Genomic DNA, 22,695 nt, shown 5'->3' on the forward strand with positions numbered 1-22,695 from the left:
GGCTATGTGTAGAGGCACTTTTAAACACAGTTGTAGCTAAAGATTTGACGCAGCAGAGCAGTAGAGAAGCGCTATCGTTAGCTTCTGTGCTAAGTCGCTAACAGAACTGAACATTATAAACAGATGGCATTAGTGATAAAGTTGCTACAAGGAGAGATATAGGTTCTAAAGCAAATTGGTGTATGTGTAAATAAAGCTGTAGTCACTCACCATTCGCCAAATGCAGTCACTGACCAAAGCATTGTATCAGTCGAGAGTCGAGAAGTCGACAGCGCGCGGCATTTTTTTTTTTTTTCAAGTTTGATGCACAGCGCGTCATTGTGCGTCATAAACACGCAAGGGGAAGGGGTTAGCCAAAGAGGGAGCCCTATATATATATATATATATATATATATATATATATATGTATATATATATATGTATATATATATATATATATATATATATATATATATATATATATTATATACGCATTTTAGGGCAGCCGTGTCAAACGTAAGGCCTGCAAACAGGTTTTATCCGGCCCGCGGGATGAGTTTGCTAAGTATAAAAATGAGCCGAAATTTTTGAATGAAAGAAACTGCTGTTCTAAATGTGTCCACTAGATGTCGCAATAGTAATTCTTTGTATCTTTGTAGATGATGCTACATATGTAAAAAAAAAAAAAAAAAAACACATGATGTTAGTTCACCAGTCAAGGAAAATGAGCAAACTACATAAATAACATCCTGTAATTTGATTTTCATATTTAAAAACAAATCTTGATAGATAACACCAATGAGTTGACTGAGGAACATTATCACATAATTTATTCTGAAAATATAAATAACGACAAATAAAGATAAAATACTATTCACCGCAACATGTGAGTGTAAAAAAAACAACAACATTATGATTCGTCCATATTCAGAATGTGCTTGTTGTATTTGTAAACGAAGAAAACAATCTGAAGTTGTCTTTATTTTTAAGTTATTGTGCCGTGATTTTACCAGTCCGGCCCACTTCGGAGTAGATTTTTCTCCATGTGGCCCCCCATCTAAAATGAGTGTGACACTCCTGTTTTAGGGTCTTTACTAAAATAGGGACTTTTGTCAAGGTTAGAAAGAATTGTTCATGTTTACATTGACTCTTATGGGGAACTCTGCTTCACTGTGCAAATGTTTCGGTTTGAGAACCGGGCTCAAGAACCGGGCTCAAGAACCAACTAAGTCCGTAAATATGAGGTTCCACTGTGTGTGCTAATTGTATGCTTAAAAATGAGTCATTTTCAGCCTCAGAATCTTATATAAAAATGAAATAAAGTTGGCCATTGCACATTATGAGTAGTTAAATGTGTGTATATGGAGCTGACCCCAGGAAATGTAAGTAATGAGGATTGTTACAACAAGCGAACGGCACCGATTGAGTGGTCGGGCCCAAACAATCATATATTGCAGGGCTCCTGTGACATTTACAACAAGCAAAGTCTTTTTTGTTGGATTTCGATTTTATGAAAAATCTTCGTGAAAGTTCTAACGTGTTTAATATAATCTATTATGTAGTTATTAAAAAAACAAAGCCAATTGCTGCAAGTTTGTCCTGCTCAAAAATAATAAAGAAGGAAAACAAACAAAAGGCTTGCCTTTACCTACAAGCCTGCCACAGTGTCATTTGCCAAGAAAATGAGCCATAGGACAAAAATCATTAACATCAGCAGAAGTTATTCCAGGCAGAGAGAAGGGCTCAATGTGCTGCTCAATGAGCGCAGCAGCCTTCCCAGCCTCCAGTGTCCGTGCCTATCTCCATATCTTCATTTGGCAACATATGCACCACATGATGATTTTAGCGCCACTAAAACACATCTCCTAAGGATACGCAGAAGAAGAAAAAAAAAATAAACGTGAGCGGCCATGACAGCAGTGAATTGGCTATTTCCTCCCCCCTCCCCCGAGCCGTCCTCCACACTTTCTGCGTGTTGACTTATTCCAATTGTCCCGTAATTGCTTTAAGTCGCTTTTCTTCCCTCCTCGTTTGGAGCGCAGAGGTTGATCGCATTGCCGTTGCCCTCTCTCGTTACTCATCCCGCCCGGAATAATTCTAAGTGACTGGAGGTGCTCTCACTGCCAGAGGAGGCAAAGGTTGTAAAGACATAATATCTCTTGTGCGTTAAAGCCGCCGCATGGTACCCACTCTCATCTCCATTTCATTTTCCGACGCTCGCAGGGAGCACTTAATGTGTTGTTGTCTTCCACACATGCACAGCAATGAAAAGGGTGACAGTGGGAGTCTGTTTCTGACCCTTAATCTACCCTAATGTACCCCACAGGGCTCATTATTAGACTCCGGTGTAACTGTTGGTGTCCTTTCCAGGGCATGCAAAGGATGCAAGTATGTTTCCAAGCTGGTAATAGAGCAAACACAGCCTAGTAGCAAATCCAATGGATGAACGACCAACAATAGCAAGAAAAATATGTGTCAAAATCAAACAGAAATGAACTAAAAACCTTCGTCTTATGTGTGCATGTGCCCTTTCACAAGAGTAGAGTTTGGAAAGGTTATTCATGAGCTTTAACTGAGTTTGGTGTGACTTTCGTGGCAAATGGTGTTTACCAACTAAGATGTTTTGGAGGACAAACTATTTGAATGTTTCTGACAAACTAAGGGCCTGATTTAGTAAGATCTAGCCCTGTACATCCATAAACGTGGATGCATGTGCAAAAGTGCAATATATTTATCTGTACAGTAATCTATTTATTTATGTCTGCACCTTATTGCTCTTTTAACCTGCTCTACAACGAGCTAATGCGACAAAGTTTCGTTCTTATCTGTACTGTAAAGTTCAAATTTGAATGACAATAAAAGGAAGTCTTAGTCTAAGTCTCTAAGTCGAAACAGCGTGTGCAGTCTATAAAGTAGCGTGACGCAGAAGGCACAAGACGTTGATGCAACATTGATTACACATTGCTGTTCTTTAAAACAGTTGAAAAGTTAATGTATAGAGATGGTACCTCGGTAGAAACATTTAAGTCCCATCTTAAAACTCATTTGTATACAATAGCCTTTAAAATAGACCCTCCTTTTAGACCCATTGGTCTGACGTCTGTTTTCTGCTTTGCCCCCCTCTCCTGCGTGGAGAGGTTATTAGGTAAATGACCGCCATAACCACAACACCAGGGGGAGCTCCACTAACCACGTTAAACCCAGATTCAGATCTAACAAAGGTCTTAACTCATTCTCTTTATATGCCACATCAATGTGGAATGCGCTCCCAACAGGTGTAAAAGAAAGGGCATCTCTATCCTCCTTCAAAACCGCAATAAAAGTACACCTCCAGGCAACTTCAACCCTAAACTAACACCCTCCCCGGATTGTTAATAATCAAATGTAAATAATCAAATGTAGATACTTTTTCTTATGCCTTCTGATCTCTCTCTCTCTCTCTCTCTCTCTCTCTCTCTCTCTCTCTCTCTCTCTCTATGTCCACTACTTGCTGTACATATCCTACCAAGTCAGACCTACACTGTTCCAATGTCCATTTCTCTGTTCTCAATTGTTAATGACTGAAGTGATGATAACAAGCAAACCTAATCTAACCCCCCCCCCCCCCATATCCCACACCCCGGATTGTAAATAATGTAAATAATTCAATGTATATACCCTGATGATTATCTTGTGTGATGACTGTATTATGATGATAGTATATATCTGATAGTATATATCTGTATCATGAATCAATTTAAGTGGACCCCGACTTAAACAAGTTCAAAAACTTGTTCGGGTGTTACCATTTAGTGGTCAATTGTACGGAATATGTACTTCACTGTGCAACCTACTAAAAAAAGGCTCAATCAATCAATCAAAGGTGACCACAGATGAGGCGCTACCTGTTTAAAGTTGGGACCCGGGGTGGACCACTCATCTGTGCATCAGTTGGGGACGTCTCTGACTCTCTGCGCTGCTGACTTGTCTCCACTCAAGACAATCATGACGGGGGGGAGTCCTCTCCAAGGTTTCTCATTGTATCCCATTGGGTTCAGTTTTTTCTTGCCCTAATGTGGGATCTGATGTAGCCTGTGCAGCCCTTTGAGACACTTGTGATTAAGGGCTATATAAATAAACTTTGATTGATTGATTGATAAAACGGACTTCAAAACAATGTCACAAAATAGTTGGGTTGGGAAAGGACCAAATTACAATGGTCAAATCAACGTCAGAACCAGACATTAAATAAACGTCGTAAAAAAGCAGATAGCCCGGTCAGAAATTAGTTTGGCCCCAGTTCAGCTCACCCATCATTTTTGGGCCCTATTATGCAAAACCAACTTTTCTTACCTATAACCTGATGTTGTGTATTTGGATCTGCATAAGTCCGTGGAGGCATTACCAGAGGTATTAATAAAACAATCTTGCCTTCTTTCATACTTTCTCCAAAGGAGCCGTTTGGAATTCGCCCCAATTGTGACCTCCCAATTGTGACCTCCCAATTGTGACCTCCCACTGGTGACGTCAGTGTGTTATCCTTATATGGTAGAAGCTGATTAAAAAAAATTATAACAAAACGGCCACAAAATGGGATAGCTCCATGGCACCCAATTGTCTCCGCGAGTCCATCTTTGCTAAACCTATCAACGGGCTGAGTCCATCATTCTGCAGCCAATCACGCAACTGGGGCCATCTTTCCAAACGTCTATTACATCTAGCTCCATCTTTTGGCCGCTCAATCTTGGCATGAATGCAAACTTTTTTGCATGGCCCCTCCAGTGACCATTTGCAAATTGAACTGTTTGCACTTCTCGTTGCGGCAATGCAGGTGCATTATTGTAACCTACAAGCTTGGTATTAATTTCTTATCACCATCAATTATTGTGCTGTGATCTGAAACAATATTGCCAATGTAATACGTCTGTTTTCAATAATTATGCATATGGATCTCATTAATCTACTAATAAAAGTTCGAATCAATCAATCAATCAATCTTTGCTGTATCTGTCACATTGGCTTAATAGTTAGGCTTAACTATTTTGTTGAATATTATTTGGTCCAATTCAGTTAAATCTACTTTTCTATCCAACGTTATTGTGCTGTGCATCATGACTGATTTTATTGAAAAAGTTAGAATTGAAGTCATGAAAGTGTATTATTTTCTTAGCCACACCACACATCAGAGAGAAATAAATCCTGCAGCCGTCCGTCACTAATCTAAGGTCAATAAGGACTAGGTTGTAACACGAGACTTGTGTACACAGATAGTTCCAATTTGAAATAAACACTGAGCGACTTTAAAATTAACTGAATAATAATTTCTTTCAACCTTTCTTTTCAGTCAAAAATGATCGCCTTTGTTCTTTCACAGAAACATTCAAATTGTTTGTTCTCCAAAACACCTTTATTTGTAAACATAGTCTGTCACAAAAGTCATACCAAACTGAGTTAAAGCTCAGTTTACGCACGCCAAGCAGGGGTTGTAATTGCAACACATTTAAAACAATACTGAGTCACCCTTAAGTCTTTGTTTGAAGCGCTTGCAGAACTCTGCTGCTCGTGATTTAACCAAAAACCAAACAACGTGAGCACATCACCCCTGTACTGGCTTCCCTTCATTGGCTCCCACTTACTTTTAGAGTTCATTTTAACATTTTACTTACTGTTTTTAAATGCTTACACCAAGAAGCCCCATCCTATCTTATTGAGCTGCTGCAGCCTTATTGTCCCAGCAGGACCCTGAGGTCTTCAGTCCAGCTCCTCCTGGCTGTCCCAAAAAACAGACTTAAAACCAGAGGAGATAGAGCCCTCTCAGTGACAGGGCCCAGACTGAGGGGCAACCTTCCACTATCTATTAGATCCTCCCAGTCTCTGAGCCAATTTAAATCTAGGTTAAAAACATATTTTTACTCCCTGGCGTTCAAATTTCTTGTTTTATATAAATTTTGTATTTATTTATTACATTTTAGTATTTTAGGTGATATATTCTGCACTTCTTTTAAGGTATATTTCACTATTGTATTTGATTCATTACAATGTAAATGTGACATTGCGTGCCCTTTTTTGTTTCAAATTGTTTCTTATGTCTGCACAGCACTTTGGCCAACTGGGGTTGTTTTTAAATGTGCTATATAAATAAATCCACTGAACTGAACTTTGTTGTTAGACTTCCGAGCTCTGCACTCAAGTATATTTGACCTTAGCATCAAAGGAAGAAGTGGGCTTGCTCATGCGCGAGGACAACCACCATCTTGCATAACAGAAAGACAACTCGAAATAGTGGCAATAATGCAAGGTTGTATCATAAAGTGATGGTGTGCAAAATGTGCTGAGGCACAGCGCAGCACAGTACGAGTGCAGAGTATCTGCATCGAAGAATGGTACGATAACCTATGTTAAAATGTAACCAAGTGCAGTATTTAGATTAAGGGTGTCCAAAGTGTGGCCCACAGTTAATTTTTATATATATTAAAAAGTGTAACAAAAGAGCATACAGGGGAAATGTAACGAAAAAAACTTGCAATGTTGACTAATAACACAAAGTAGGCTATTTTTTTGTCTTTAAAACTGCCATTGCTCAAAAAATTATAATAAATCATCATTGACCTATTCAAAGCTCCAATTACCACATTAAATATCAATTTGAAAAAAAGTTTGGGGAAAAAAATTGCATATTTGTTGTGTTTGCCAAAAGACCCCATAAAAATAAGAAAAACTTAGAGGAATTAAGCATTGAAAGTAAAAAAAAACAAAAAACAATGTATGAATTGTTCTTATCACTTTTATGAGTGGAACCCTTTGGAGCCCCAATAATTTTAGTGGGATTTTTTTTTAACGGTCATTGCTCAAAAAATAATAAGGAATCAAAATCAATGGTGAATTATTGACCTATTTAAGGTTTCAATTTCTTCACATTAAATATTCCATTTTGAAAATTTTGGGTGGAAAAATGTTGCTTATTTTGTGTTTTTGAAAACAGGGCTTTCTTTATCAAAAAAATGTAAAACTGTATATCAACATGTAAATCTGAAGTTGATCTAAAGATTGAAGTGTTGAACAAAAATAATATATATGACTATTTCTTTTTTAACATTTTTATGACTGAGACCTTTTTGTGTACCCGCGACCAAACTCGAGGAGCAGCCCCAAAGGTTAAAAAAAATATCGATATATTTTATTGGTTTTGAAAATGAAAAATGTAAAAATGGCCCCTGCATGCTTGAATTTTTTTGTGTGGCCCTCAACGGTAAAAGGAACCCCTTGATTTAGAGGGTTGCTTATGGTATTTTTTATACAGAAGAACTATACTGTATTTTCATTCTTTAGTATGGGAATAGTCTTTCAAAATCCTACAACAATTTGGTTTGAATTTATGTGGGTCTGACGCACCAAGAATCCAATGTGCTCATCTTCCAGAACTAAAAGAAGTTACTGGTTTGGAGTATGCAATAGCAGAAAATACCTAAAACAAAACACATCCCACTAAGAAGCTTACTTTCTCAGAGCATTGAATTGATTGCAACTGGACTCTCCAGGTTGTCTCAAGTGTGATACATATATAAAGATTTTCTAAATATGAATATATTTTTTATGTTACAGACACATGACGACAAACAAATCAAGCGTAGAGCAGTGTGTGGTGTGCTACGATTTTGTCAAAACAGCAAATCACACACGTAACAATCCAAACTATAATACTCGAGCACGAAATCGAGCGTGATCTAACAAAATCGTAGAAGAAGAAACATACCTGTAGCAACCACCACAGCAACAACCGGAATACAAAAACTGGAAACATGGAATAGGACATAATGTGTGACAGTAGCAAATGATGGTAAACGAAGACTTTATAAATATCAACCGAGCTTAATAAATTTGGCACGGCGCGATGATTTGGGAGCTATCAACTTTCCCCACAGACATTAAGAATTTTGGTCGTAAGTATTGAACTTGACAGCCCGACCCGTTTTGGTGCTACTTATCGGGACTAATTCACTCTAACATCCCTCAGACCACAGGATATTCATATAGGACAAGCCGCGGAAAGGTGAAATCCGACGATATGCATGAGTGGAACTGAATACTTGAATATTCTTGGTAGGTGTGTGGATGGTGGAACGGTTGGAAACGGAAGATAAATGAGGGATATGAAGAGGTTTGTATTCTGCCCGTGCATTTTTAAGGGGGAAAAGTTCCTGATAATTCCAGGAAAGCTGGGAAATTTCAGAACCGAGAAACACATTGGCTTGAATTTCCAAGAAAAGTGGCGTGTGTGGATGGTGGAATGGTTCGAATCCAGTGAGAAATGTGGGAGTTGCAAAACTTTGACAATCCCTATTTATGTGATTGGGAATTTCATGGAAATTTGGAAAAGTCAGGAAAAGCGGGTTTTTGTGGGATATGAAACATATCATAGTTGCCCTGAGCGAACTGAGTGGGTGAGCGTTCGAATTTTGTGAATCGGTCGAGAAATGTAACAACTTGTATTAGAGAGCAGGTGTTACGCAAAAACGGGAATAGTAGGATCACCGAGAATTTTTCTGACAAAAAAAATGAGTGGCTTAAGCGTCCTGACTAAGAGGAACACTCTGATGTGGAATGGTTGAAATCGATTGAATCGACTCTGTGGTGGCTTCTGCGGTGTTCTGTGCCGTCTGGGGTGGGGGGGAAGCACGGTCAGAGACAGGAACAGACTTAATAAACTGATTGAGAGCCGACTCCGTCCTAGGCTGCCTACTAGACAGCATTGAGGAGGTGGCTGACAGAAGAAAGCTGACCAAGTTGACATCCACAATGTCCAATCCTTCTCACCCCATGCACGGCACTGTGGAGGTCCTGAGTAGCTCCTTCAGCATTATACTGTTACATCTACAGTGCAAGAAGGAGCGCTATCACAGGTCCTTTCTACCCACAGACTTATGTAATTACTGTGGTGTTTTTTCTTGGTGTGAAATACCGATGTTAGTTTTTTTTTAATGTTTTTTTGATCCTCTATCTATACATATTAATGAGCAATATGTACTATTTATTACAATTTTTTTAGTTTTTCATTACTCTTTACTTCTGTTACTGTATGTAAAAACCTGCACTGAAACAATGTAATTTCCCCATTGTGGGGGGAAAAAGGCAAAAACAGTGGTGTTTAAAAGCTGGAATTCCTGGTAATCTGGGAAGAAAAAAAATGGTAGCACGGGTGTCCTGACCGAGTCAGACGTTTCGATACTCGAACCGTTCCGATCAAATGAAAACTGGGGAGAAGGTTGGCAAAATTTTAATATAGTAGGATGAATAATAAACCTGTATTTTCCGTGCTTTTGAGCGCAAAAAAATATTTTTTCCAATATCCTCCGCACAGGACTATAAACTGCAGATATATACATTGTGAAATGAGTTATTTACACAGAAAGATTTTGTAAATGTTTATTTACATACCTTAATTGTTTCCAAACTGTGCCTGTAACACAGCAGTAAAACGGTTGATCAATCCAAACAGAAAGCATCGTCATGGACCCACTAGCTGCTGAGGCTAGCTCTCCAATCAGCACAACAGACTCGTAACTCCACGGTGACGTTTTGGTGAATTTAAGAAATTGAAACAATACAAAAAGAATGCCATTGTAAGTTAATAATACTAACACAGACACTTGTAAACATGTTAGCATATTAGTTCATGCTAACCACGCTAGCTCCATTACATTACGATAGAACGTACAAATATGCATGAAAACACTCCTACAGACGTCACACATGGGATGGTTTAGTAAATATGAATTGTTTTAGTTGTAATGTGAAACCTACAAACAATGCTTGGAGTGATGAACAAAGAATCCTTTCGATTAGAAACGCTATGGACAACTAAAAGACGGAACGACACTTGTACTTCCGGTTGAAAGCTCTAAACAGAAGGGCACTAAAGCACCTGCAGTGAGCGAACTTGTCCAAAAGATGGCGCCGTAGCACAAACAATAGGACACCTTTTCAGTGTAGTTGCATGTTTTTCTTTGAAAACTATTTGCATTATGGTCGTCGGCAAAGAAAAATCTATCAGTAAACCGCACCGTTTTTTAAACCGCAGGGTGCAAAGTTTAGGAAAAAAAGTAGTGGCTTATAGTCGGGAATTTACGGTACATCCTTTTTTGGTGTAAAATCTTATATGAGACATACCATTTTCAAGCTTTTGCCGTCTTTGGTCGGTAGGGGATAAATGGGGACTAAAATAAGCTCAAGAGTCTTTATGTGTATACCTCACTTTAGAGGACATTTCACCTCTTATCTCAGGTCTGAGGGCATGGTGATGGATCCAAAGTATTTATCCCTCAAGGGGAGTGGCTTCACTCCGTTGTGCTGCAGAACCACAGTCGCTAAGACACCGTGGAGTTTATCTTAACAACCGTTAAGAGGAAAAATACTCTGGATCCCTACGGCATCCCCTCAGATGAGAGATGGCCTATGAAGTATTTGAGCATGAACTGGTGAAGAGGTAAAACATCTTCTAACACAACCTAAGTAGTCCAGTCGCGATCGATTTAATGCAACAACCAGGACGGATCCTAATGAGCTTAATAATAAGTATGTTTTAGGACAGAGTGGACCTCTACCTTTGTTCTTCAAACAGAGTTGTAGAGTGGCGTGAGGTGGACTTCCCATTAATGATGAACTCATTCAGCAAACCATCTTTGTACAGCATGGGATGATGGAGGGAGAGGGAAAGCCGGAGGGTGGAGTGAGTAAGGGATGAGTCATGAAAAAGGATTCAGAAGGCGTACTGTGGCTTGGTTGCATTGGACCAAAGCTTTTTTTTTTCGTGGGGAGGGAGATCACGTACAGTGAGTGTGGCCTTTGGCAATGTGCTTCTTGTTAAAAAGAGAGGATGTACTTTAGAGTGTGAAGCAGGCTCTGGATGGACTACTTGCCCCAGCAGCACTTCTCAGTTCAGTCATGCACTCCTCTATCTGCTCTGGAGCTAAAGACACTGATACTGCCGCACGAATGATATCTTTTAACTCTTAAGGAGTCTTTTAAACGAAAGCTGTTGCTTCGTCACAACTTCCCTCACAGGCTTGACATGGTTTTTGAACGTGGAAATGAGAGGAGAGCGTGAGCAGAAGATGGAGGCTTTAGTAGCTCCGACAGTCCAAGTCCAGGATGAGTGTAGACAGAAGCAATAGCGGGAAGAAGGGCGCCGCTCGGCCGGCGGCTCCTTGCTGCCTCTCTGTGGCCCTCGACTCAATGTTGGAGTCTTTCTCTGAATACGGTGGGATGATGTTGAATTCTTCGCTCTTAATCTCCTCTTGCTCCACGTCCTCGGTGGTCTCTATCTGTTAGCAGGGGAAAAAAGTTCAAATTACAAGAGAAATGTCAATTAAAGATGCCCCACTTATAGTCGGGTTAGTTGTGGTTGCTCCTTAGCATCCATGTTTGACTCTCTTTTTGAAGAGAGTTCCGTAATTTCCGACTGTCTTTGCGACCATGAATGTGTCCTGACTGGTGACTGAATGAGCGTGAGGAAAGCAAAGAAAAGTGATGGTGACCCTGACACCTGCTCAGTGGCCTTGTGGTTAGAGTGTCCGGAAGGTCGTGAGTTCAAACCCCGGCTGAGTCATACCAAAGACTATAAAAATGGGACCCATTGCCTCCCTGCTTGGCACTCAGCATCAAGGGTTGGAATTGGGGGTTAAATCACCAAAATAATTCCCGAGCGCGGCCACCGCTGCTGCTCACTGCTCCCCTCACCTCCCAGGCGGTGAACATGGGCATGGGTCAAATGCAGAGGATAATTTCACCACACCTAGTGTGTGTGTGACTCTCGTTGGGACTTGAACTTCAACTTTAAGTGTGAAGTGAATTTTTGTGAAGTGAATTATATTTATATAGCGTTTTTCTCTAGTGACTCAAAGCGCTTTACATTGTGAAACCCAATGTCTAAGTTAAATTTTTTAAACCAGTGTTTGTGGCACTGGGAGCAGGTGGGTAAAGTGTCTTGCCCAAGGACTCAACGGCAGTGACTAGGATGGCAGAAGCGGGCATCGAACCTGGAACCCTCAAGTTGCTGGCACGGCCACTCTACCAACCGAGCTATACCGTCCCGTGTGTGTGTGTGTGTGTGTGTGTGTGTGTGTGTGTGTGTGTGTGTGTGTGTGTGTGTGTGTGTGTGTGTGTGTGTGTGTGTGTGTGTGTGTGTGTGAGACGTAAGAGCCTCGCGACAAACTAATCAATTTAAGAGTGTTTTCAGAAAAGAGCTGTCCCTCGGCTAATTGTTATGTTTTAAATTGCAAGCAAAAGTGTGAGTTACATGCATTCCCGCCATTAGTTGGCATCGTAAATGTCACAGTGAACCCTCGTAAGATCCGAACAAAACATCCGGTCTTGCTCACTGGCATTAGCTTATAACGGGAGCTGGACATTACTTTGTTATTCCAAGCATGAGAGAGATAAGCGGGTGTGAAGGACAGTGCTGAGAAGAAGAAGAGGATATTTTTTGAGTTAAGAAAAGACAGACAGAGTGGCCAAATTGGCAAAACAACTTCGAGCAGGAATGTTAATATAATATATAAACGGCAGAGATTTATCCGTGAAAATATGGAGAAGCTGTTGAGGGTGTGTGTGAGACCCATAGTAATAGTGTTGATGGACAACAAGGGGTTTGTTATTTAATAGGAAATATTAATGCTCTCTGCCGTGTGTCACGGCTCAAGCACCCGCCGCCGCTCAGTCTTCAGTGCCCTCCTCTGAGCGCACCTCTGGACACGCCCACGGGCGTTCCTCTCCTGCGTTCACTCTGCAATCAACGCACCCGACACTGATGACGCCGCACACTATTTAGACCAGCGCGTCCTGCGTTCCAGTGCCAGAACGTAGCTGCTTGTATTTGTACAGTAAGCCCACACATTTCTAGCTCTCCTTCCATGTGCCTATTTGCTCTCCGTGTTTCCCCTCCTCTGTGCTCATTGTGTTTTGTGCTGTTTCGTTGTCCCGTAGCTTCTCTCTGTACCCCGGATTCGTGCTGTGTGTCTCGTCTCCCTGGATTCCCCCTGGACTTCTTGCTGCCTTCCCGGATCTCGACCTCTCGCCTGCCCACGGACCCACATAGTCGCACACCACACATTTTTGTTAGTTTCACGCGTCATATCTTGTACTAATAAACACGCTTAAGGCTAAGCTGTCTCAGTGCCGTCTCCTTCTCCACTGTACCATTAAACTGTGTTTATTTTTGTGCAATTGTTGATAAAATGTACTGTTTGTGTAAAAAGATTACCGAGATATATTAGTGGCTAGTGATTGAAAATGGTTTGATAAAATTTAGAAAGGCACCTGAGACACCTATGCGGTCCTTTTAACCCGGAACAGGGGTCCTGCAATATTCAGTTCACAATGTGCAATCTATGTTGTCACATGCTGTAATAGTCGCTGATGCGCTGTGTTGCCCTAAAGAAGAAAAAAAAATGTTAAAACCTGCATGCCTGGATTGATTTCTGTCCATGTGCAACATGTTTGACTGACGTAGAAGCAGCCGCAAGGAGATACCGTAAAAGTCCACTCTCCAAGGTAAATGCTGTACATTATTATTACATTACTTTTTTAAACTACTGTGGTTGTTAGTAGTACATTTTATTGTAATGTTTTTCATACAATATTTCTTATCTGAAAAAAAATGTATTTCAATATAGTTCAATGGGACAAGTGTTTTGAGTTAAAAGCTTCATCACAGAACCAATTTAGCTTGTAAATTGAAGCACTACTCTGCTGTATCTCTTAATTTAGTGAGTTAACAAACATGTTTTTGTTTTTTCCCTCCACCCAAATAAACAAAGTAATATACACTTTGGACATTATTATTGTTTGACAAAATCTTAGTTTTTTAAAATACTGTGTGGGCGGTGTGGCTCAGATGGTAAAACGGCCATGCCAGCAACTTGATAGTTCCAGGGTCAATCCCAGCTTCTGCCTCGTCACTGCCGTTGTGTCCTTGGGCAAGACACTTTCTCCACCTTTCTCCCAGCGCCACCCACACTGGTTTAAATGTAGCTTAAAGATGTAGAAGCTAGGGGTGTCCAAATTATGCAGCCCATCAACCTTTTCAATTTGACCTGCGGGACACCATGCGTTTAATAAGGAATATTACCCGCAGGGAGATTGCATTAATTTTAATAGTCTGACAAATTTTGATGCTACCATTTTTTCCGCCAACTATGTGGACAACATAAGTAGTTCAGTTTAATGATCTTAAATTATGCTCTGAAATGAACTGCATGCAGCATTTACTTATATGACCCAATGCAATCAACCTTCCCTAGTCATGGTGCAAAAAATTAAATCCAAAATCCAACGAACACAAAATATCAGCACACATATCAAACTGCTTACTGAACTTTGTGGACAAAATCTAAATTACAAACATTGCAAAGCATGATGGAAAACTTGCTAAACACTCTCCAGTCTCCACACTTATCCATGTTTGGCGTATTTTAGCTGACAGATATTTCTGATTGATTATGAAATTTTAAAGAGGTTGTCACGGAAGTAAACTAGGTAGAAGTCAAACTTTCACATCCTCTTAATATCCAATTAAATTAATTATTATTTATATATCTATTTCATTAATATAATATGTAAACACACATATATACAGTATATATATATATATATATATATATATATATATATATATATATATATATATATATATATATATATATATATATACATATATATATATATATATATATATATATATATATAATTTTGTTATTTTACATGCAGTCAAGCACATTTTTTAGCCCAATGCAGCCCCCAAGTCAAAATGTTTGGACACCCCTGATGTAGATAATGGGGGTTCACTATGGAAAGTCAGTTTTTTATTTTAAAATCAAAAAATACTTTTTACATTTTTCAGGCAAAGGTTAAGCAGTAAGCTTACAATTATTAATAATATTAATATAATATAATATACTATTATAATAATATAAATAATATAATGTTATAAATAATATAATATTAATATAAGAAATTATTAATACTAATATATCATTAATAGTTTGGGGATCCCTGCTTGTTAATTCAATCTGAAAACTAACCAAAATACAATTTTTGAGTTTTTCCGGATACATTTAATCTATACAAAATCCCTTAATATGGAGATACAAGTTATTTTGTTCTTGCTAAAAACCAACAACATTACAATTTTTTCGTTTTTCAGATGAAATAAATGCATTCATATTTATAGATACCTACCTTATTTATTGAAAAGTGATAAGATGCATGCAAAACCATCCTGCTGACATTGACCTCTGACGCTTCCATCACTAAAACACTATCCTTATATTCCTCCTAAATTAACAACCTATTCAAGGAAATCCCAAAGGTAGAAAAAAATATTAAGGCAAAAAAGAAATTGTGATCTTACAGTGACCTTGAAAGTAGAAAAAAAAATCACCTTCTCCTTGAGTCTATATAAACATTTGTATCAGATGTGAAGAAATTGGCCATCGGCAATAAAGAGAGACTGCAATCACAAGGACGGGATGGATGAGTGAACAACCTGAAAACACAATTCTTCTGTCCCCGGGTGTCAAATGGTGGTGCTGAGGCGTAGCAACAAGTTGATACCTGACTTCAGTCGTTCATACGTTAGCTAATGTGATGTTGGCTGATCAGTGTAGGTGTCATTACAATGTGTCTATGCAATAGTCAATGGGCCCCATTCAGCAACCGTTCTTAAGAACATATTTTGTTCTTAGGCCCACTTACGAAGATTACGAGATTTTTGTATTCATATAGCTGGGATTTGTTCGTAGGTAAGAACAAAATCTATGAGTGCTCCAGAGCACTCTTAGGGTGGCCTATTTGTTCTTAAGTGTGACAAGTTCCCTTACTTCTATTGTCTAATGTTAAATTAATATCACGGATGGATGGATGGATGGATATAGATAAGACAGACAGGCATATAGCAAAATGAGCAATATATAGACATTTCAAAATACATTTCAAACACACACACACACACACACACACACACACACACACACACACACACACACACACACACACACACAAAATCATCAATTACCGGGGCGTTGATTTAGTGATTGGTGACTCTTTAAAAGACCAACAGGCCTCTCACACCCTGTTGCAACTCAACTCACACAATGGCAATGCTTTTGCTGCTACTGCAAGATGCCGCAGATCGAGCCCTAGGGAGGGAGCGCATATTTCACGACCATGTAGACCTATTTGCCTGAAGTGACGAATATTTATTTGAACACTTTAGGCTACCTCAGCAGTCCCCCCTTTCTTAAACTTACATTTTGACATTATGTATTTCCCCCGCGGGATAATACGAATTTCTCTTCTGTAATCTGTTTGTGTTTTCTCAGTGTGTTTGATGTTCGGCTTTTCCGCCGGAATTGTGCCCTTGTGTGGGCAATTAAAGGTGTTTACCTGTGCAAATTACAGAATTAAGGGTGTTTACATATACATATTGGGGAAATAAAGGCGTGTTTATATGCAAATTATGATAGACACGCACACGCTAACCATTTGGCATTCAGCAACTTAAGAACAGCAGGTGGGAACAATTTGGCCGTTTAAGAACACGTCATGAATTTGAATGGACTCCTCTTAGGAAATCACTTAGGAAGAAAGATAAGAAGAAAAGTTAGGAATTGCTGAATGGGGCCCATTGTCTGTTACAAAAAACTGTGTTTAGTTTTCTTACTGCAGAGAAGGGATGCTTTTTGGTCAGCCGATCAACATACTGCTCTGTACAAGTTACATCCAGGGGAGATTTTAGTTGTGCGTTTACACTCTAGTATTTACTGCTAGAACGATACACAATGCGGCAGCTAGGTGGCAACAGCCTTTGATCTAATCAATAGGCTCCCTGTTCTACCCAGTAAAAGTAGCAAGTACACAGGAACACAAAGGTACGGCGCTAACGTAGAGAAGTTTGTGACAGGATGAAGAAAAAAAAAAGCAGTCGTCGTCAGTGGCAAGAAAAACAAGTGATGATAACTAGAATAAAAAGACCTGAAAGTACAGCAAAGTATACAGTCTTTGGATTCACAGTAACTACAGTAGGAAATGAGGAAAGACCGCTGTGTTGTATGCTATTTCACTACCCTCTGCAACATCCTATCTCTGTGAGGTGCTTTTTTTCTGATGTTCTACTGCCATAAAAAACTAAGTACAGATCCCACCTTAACATTGAGCAAGAGTTAAGAGTAGAACAATGAAGTTTAAAGACCAGATTTTGAAAGGATGTGCAGTGCAAAAATGGCTCACTGCAGCTACTAAATACAAGCAGAATCATCTCCCTTTTTTAGATTTTCTGTGCATCTGACAAAGTGTTTCAAATGTGTTCATATAAAACACATACATGTTCTGATAGAAGTTTGAAAGAACTAAGAAAGATTAATTGTGTTTCAGAAAAAATACTCAAGTTGATAGTTGACAGTTTGAAATGTGTCAGTGTTCAAAGCTTTTTTGGAAATTAGTTTCTGGATACACTTTATGTTAAATGCAAATATGCCCGTTCATCCCTTCTAAAAAACTACAAAATAAATAATACTCTTGCATATTTTGCACGAAACAAACAAAAAATCATAACTCTTTTTGAAAAAGAAATTTACAACCTAGTGAATCATTTGTACTTTTTTTCTGTGTATTGGGAATCATACATATTGATCAGTCTTTTCTAAATTGACTTAATAAACTTAACATGGAAAGTGGTTGAAAATGTTGCAGATGTTATCTCTGCTCATTATATTCATCTACTTTGATAATAAGGTGATCATCATTAAAGAATGTCACTCACACTGTGCATTGTACAGATAATATATATGATCAAGTTCTTAAAAGTATTTAGTTTCAGGGGGGAGGGGGGGGTTGCTGTGATTTTCTGTCCAACATGGGGGTCACAACAGCAAATAATTGAGAAGCTCTTTAGACTGAAATTAGCACACCTACAGAAACCTGCCAAATCTTGGATATGGATGAGTTCGGCCTTTTTATAACTTAATTTGCTCAAGTTTAGGTAAGTACGTTATTTCCATCATAACATTTATAAGAATTAAACTGAACTTTTTTAATTATTCTGATTCACTAGGCCTTTTAAAAACTCTATATTTTATTTTCAATACTATATATAAAATATTGTATAAATATATTTTTTTCTAATATGTGTGACTTTTCCGCAATTTTGTATTGTAATCACTACACCTCAGTTAAAAACCAACATTATTGCCTTTTTTGTGTTTGGATATCAAAATATGACTAAAAGTTCATATTTAATTTAGTTCCACTTTCCTTCTTGCTCAATTCCTGACAGCAGAACTGTGACCAGATCATCAGATATGATATCAGCATTAGATTGTAATTCAGTCAAACAACTTACTTTCTACTAAAGAACATAATTAGATCTTCCCGGGAAAGGCACAGTGTTTTGCTGTCTCCTTTCATCAGGGCTATTGGCCAATCAGACTCCACTGAAAAGGTTCTATTTGCAGCTGTAGGGGATGGAACTTACGGTGTACTCTGTAAACACATTTGCTGCTCTGTGATGTGAACAGGAAGCAGCTGTCACCATGGAGAGCCGCTCGCCCAGCTGTCGACCTATGTGGTGAAGCTTTCTTGAAAAAGTAAATTTAGGGATGTGCAATTTTCTCCGCTAATCTTTAAAGGTAATTGAGTGAACTGATGCATGCGCGTCTGCATATGGATAGCTCATCTGGCTGTCACTGCATTGCACTGACCATGAAAAAAACTACCTTCAGGGAGGCTGGAAAGAGTCACAGGTCTAACACTTAACATATCAAGCGTGCCTAAACTTATTCCGCAATGTCAAATAATAAAGGAACTCGTCATTAAATAAACAGTTTGTATGAATGTGGAATGCATTCCACCAGCGGCAGGGTTTTGCAGCAATGGGGTGTTGTGGGAGGATTAACAGAAGAGAAATATAGAGCAGAGGGGTGTGCATACATGAATATTAAAAATACACCTTCAACTAATCCGCAGCCACAAAGGGTGGGAGGAGATTGAAGGGCAGCGCCTAATCTGAGGTTACAGGGGAGGATGCTGGGCCCAAAACACTGCTGTAGTCTCGGCTGAGGCCGTTTTAGTCACTTTGTCTTCCATTGAGCTTGTGGCGGTGTTTCACGGGCTTACTCACGCTGGTGAATTCCGGAAGAGTGTTGACGCCGTGGCCCGTTTCCTGGTGGACTCTCGGCGAGGGCTTGGGGGATGGAGCGGAGCTGCTCTCAGCGGGGGGCGGAACGGAGATTCCCATGGAGCTGATGGCAGCACCTGAGGCAGAGGCAGCAGAGGGCGTCTTTATCATGGTTCATTATTCAGTAGCACCAAATTATTATGACTTCTGTCCTCTGGGCTGTATTTGTGACAACTGCAGTAAAACTATGATTTGTCTCAACTTTTATTCCTCCTTCTTTACTTTATAATGCACTATTTTTAGTGCAACAATCAAGACTGCGCCAACCTACGCAAAGTAGCAACTAGTGGTTTGGTTCGATATTGCACCTCATACTGCAATTTATAAAAATATACCCCAAACCACTTACGATTTCTCAAAAGAAAGTACTGTACACCCTTTGCAGTTAAGCAACCTTTTTTTAACACCTTAGAAATGAAACTTCTATTTTAGAGCAGTTAGGGCCTGATTTATAGAAGGTTTGCATGTACTAAAACATGTGCAAACTTGATAGCACACACAAAACTGATTGACTAAACGTGTGCAAAGTGGATTGTGTCTCTTAAGTGAGCAGAATAAGGCGTGCAATGTATTTTACATCTTTGTCTTTATTATTTTGCGAAACATATGCTGATCTTCAAAACATCCACAATACTGGGAGGAGAAGATTTAAATATATTATACAGGTTGTGGAATGTGATTTATCAACACATCACCATTTTGGGAGCACTACTTTGCATTTTATTTAGCAGGACGCGCAAACTGACACAGTTGCACAAACAGCTTTGAGAAAGGAGTGCTCTTGCCTCAAAGACACACGATGGACAGAGAATCCTCCGTCCTATGTGTTTGTGTGATTATTCTGAGCCATCAGAAAAAAAAAATATTACAAACATCGTCTGTTCAGCAATATCCTTTTATAATTTATTTAAGCTAAAGGGGCTGATTGAAATACATGTAATTGATGTGTTTTGGTGTCATTTAATATTTTCATTTCTTCACATGGAATATATATTACTAACATATATTCTATATGGTAAAAACTTGTATGCATTGTTTACATCTTCAACGGAGTAAGTGCTGACTCCCTCCCGTGCACATTCAGCAGTAAAAAAAAGAGACAATTGTCAATGTAGATGCACTGCAGGACTGCTTGTAAAAAGGTGTCTCTGTGGTGATGCCTCATATAGTACAAGCAAAATCCTCATTTAAATAAGGCGGTCTGCACCATTTTTCAATTGCACACGCAGTCTTGGTAGATCACGCAACACGCTCACTAATAGTACATGCTATTCAACAGATTGCACACTTTGTTTAGCGCAAGGTATTTAGATGTTAGTAAATGGAGCCCTTGGTGTTTAGATTGTCTGTGAGTATACCAGGTGTCCTTAAAAACATTTGTCCACAGGACAACATTTTTTCTCAGGAGATTCTAGTAGTGTCAATAGTATTAAATAAATAATTAAAATAGTAACATAAACATAATATGATTAGGATTAGGATTTAAACCCAAAAATAATAATAATAATGATTTGATGGGATTTAAACCCAAGATCCCTTACTTTCCAGTCATTCTTAATGGGTCTCCTCCATAAATGAACAATTGTTTATATAATCTGGGGGTCTATTAAGGACCTATGTTGTATACTGTAATCTACTGAAAACGACTAAACATACAGCCATTGCTGCCAACACAAGTAAGTACCAAGACAACTGTGCCTTCTCATGGTGATGGTAGCTCTGCATGAGTCCTTCTAGCACTGGGGAGCTGCGGTTTATTGAGGCAAACATGAATGCTAACATATGCCGTGACAATCGGAAGCAGAGCATGATATTGAAGTAAAGCTCTACACTAGGGGTGTGCAAAGTGTGCCCTGGGGGCCATTTGTAACCCACAGCCAATTTTTTAACGGCACACGGCATATTCCACAAATGCTATTAAAAACAACAAACAAAAAACATTAAAAAAGTGGAATAGAAGAGCAAACTGGTGTAATGGAACAAGAAAAAGTTGCAATGTTGCTTGCCTCTAAAACCACAAAGCTGACATGCAGGCTGTTTTATTATTTATAGCAGTCATTGCTCAAAAAGTAATGAAACAAAATGATTGTTGTGAATTTTTGATCTATTCAAAGCTCCGACGACTTCACATTTTTGGGAAAATTATTGTATAATTTGTGTTTGCCATATAAAAAAAAACATACTTTTCTTTGACAAAAGTGGCATAAAACTTTTTTTTTTAAACATAAAAAAATTGTTAAAACTTAGAATCAACAGATACTGTAGATCTGACATTGATCTAGAGACTTAGGCGTTGAAAGAAAAAAATAAGACATATTTAACACTTTTTTAGTGGGGGCCTTTTGGATGTCCAAGAATTTTACTGGGCATTTTAAATGTCATTGAACAAAACAAAAAAAAATTATAATAATTTAAACTAACACTATGAACTATTTAAGGCTCCAATTACTTCACATCAAATATTTCTCTTTGAAACATTTTTGGGGAAAATATTGCATATTTTGTGTTTTTGGCATAAAAAGCAGCTCTGACAAAAAGGGCATGAAACATAAATAAATACAAATTTAATGTATATCGACTGATAGACCTGAAGTTGATGTAGAGATTTAAGCGTTAAATAAAAAAACTATAAATAATATATGATTAATATTTAACCCTCCTGGGTTCCTAAAGGACCAAACATGAGGGGAGCACTAAAGGTTAGAAAAAATGTTTATATACAGGACTGTCTCAGAAAATTTGAATATTATGATAAAGTCCTTTATTTTCTGTAATGCAACTAAAAACATGGAAATGTCATACATTCTGGATTCATTACACATCAACTGAAATATTGCAAGCCTTTTATTATTTTAATATTGCTGATTATGGCATAGAGCTTAAGAAAACTAAAAAATCCCATCTCAAAAATTTAGAATATTTCCTCAGACCAAGTAAAAAATAAAGATTTATAACAGCAAAACAAAATCAAACATTTGGAAATGTCAATTAATGCACTCAGTACTTGGTTGGGAATCCTTTTGCACGGATTACTGCACCAATGCGGCGTGGCATGGAGGCAATCAGCCTGTGGAATTGCTGAGGTGTTATGGATGCCCAGGATGCTTCAATAGCGGCCTTTAGCTCATTTGCATTATTGGGTCTGGTGTCTTTCAGCTTCTTCTTCACAATACCCCACAAATTCTCTATGGGGTTCAGGTCAGGGGAGTTGGCAGGCCAATCGAGGACAGTAATGCCATGGTCAGTACACCAGTTACTGGTGGTTTTGGCACTGCTGGATCATGCTGGAAAATGAAATCATCATCTCCATAGAGCTTAGACCCAATAATGCAAATGAGCTAAAGGCTGCTATTGAAGCATCCTCAGCAATGCCACAGGCTGATTGCCTCCATGCCACGCCGCATTGGTGCAGTAATCCGTGCAAAAAGATTCCCAACCAAGTACTGAGTGCATTAATTGACATTTTCAAATGTTTGATTTTGTTTTGCTGTTATAAATCTTTATTTTTT

At 38.7% G+C, this 22,695-nt stretch overlaps 1 protein-coding gene across 1 annotated transcript in view; it reads right to left on the reverse strand.

The window, feature by feature from the left end:
- Nucleotides 1–9,367: 9,367 nt before the first annotated feature.
- The window catches only part of LOC133650442 (GDNF family receptor alpha-4-like), a 59,349-nt gene continuing 46,021 nt past the window's right edge, over nucleotides 9,368–22,695 (reverse strand). Inside the window, exons 7-8 of the mRNA XM_062047672.1 lie at nucleotides 19,130–19,263; nucleotides 9,368–11,279 (exon numbers count right to left, since the gene is read on the reverse strand). Coding sequence (XP_061903656.1) covers nucleotides 11,079–11,279; nucleotides 19,130–19,263 — 335 coding nt within the window. The 3' untranslated portion in view covers nucleotides 9,368–11,078. The remainder of the gene's footprint in view (nucleotides 11,280–19,129; nucleotides 19,264–22,695) is intronic.

Source organism: Entelurus aequoreus, linkage group LG05, assembly GCF_033978785.1.
Source record: "Entelurus aequoreus isolate RoL-2023_Sb linkage group LG05, RoL_Eaeq_v1.1, whole genome shotgun sequence".
Taxonomy (NCBI): domain Eukaryota; kingdom Metazoa; phylum Chordata; class Actinopteri; order Syngnathiformes; family Syngnathidae; genus Entelurus; species Entelurus aequoreus.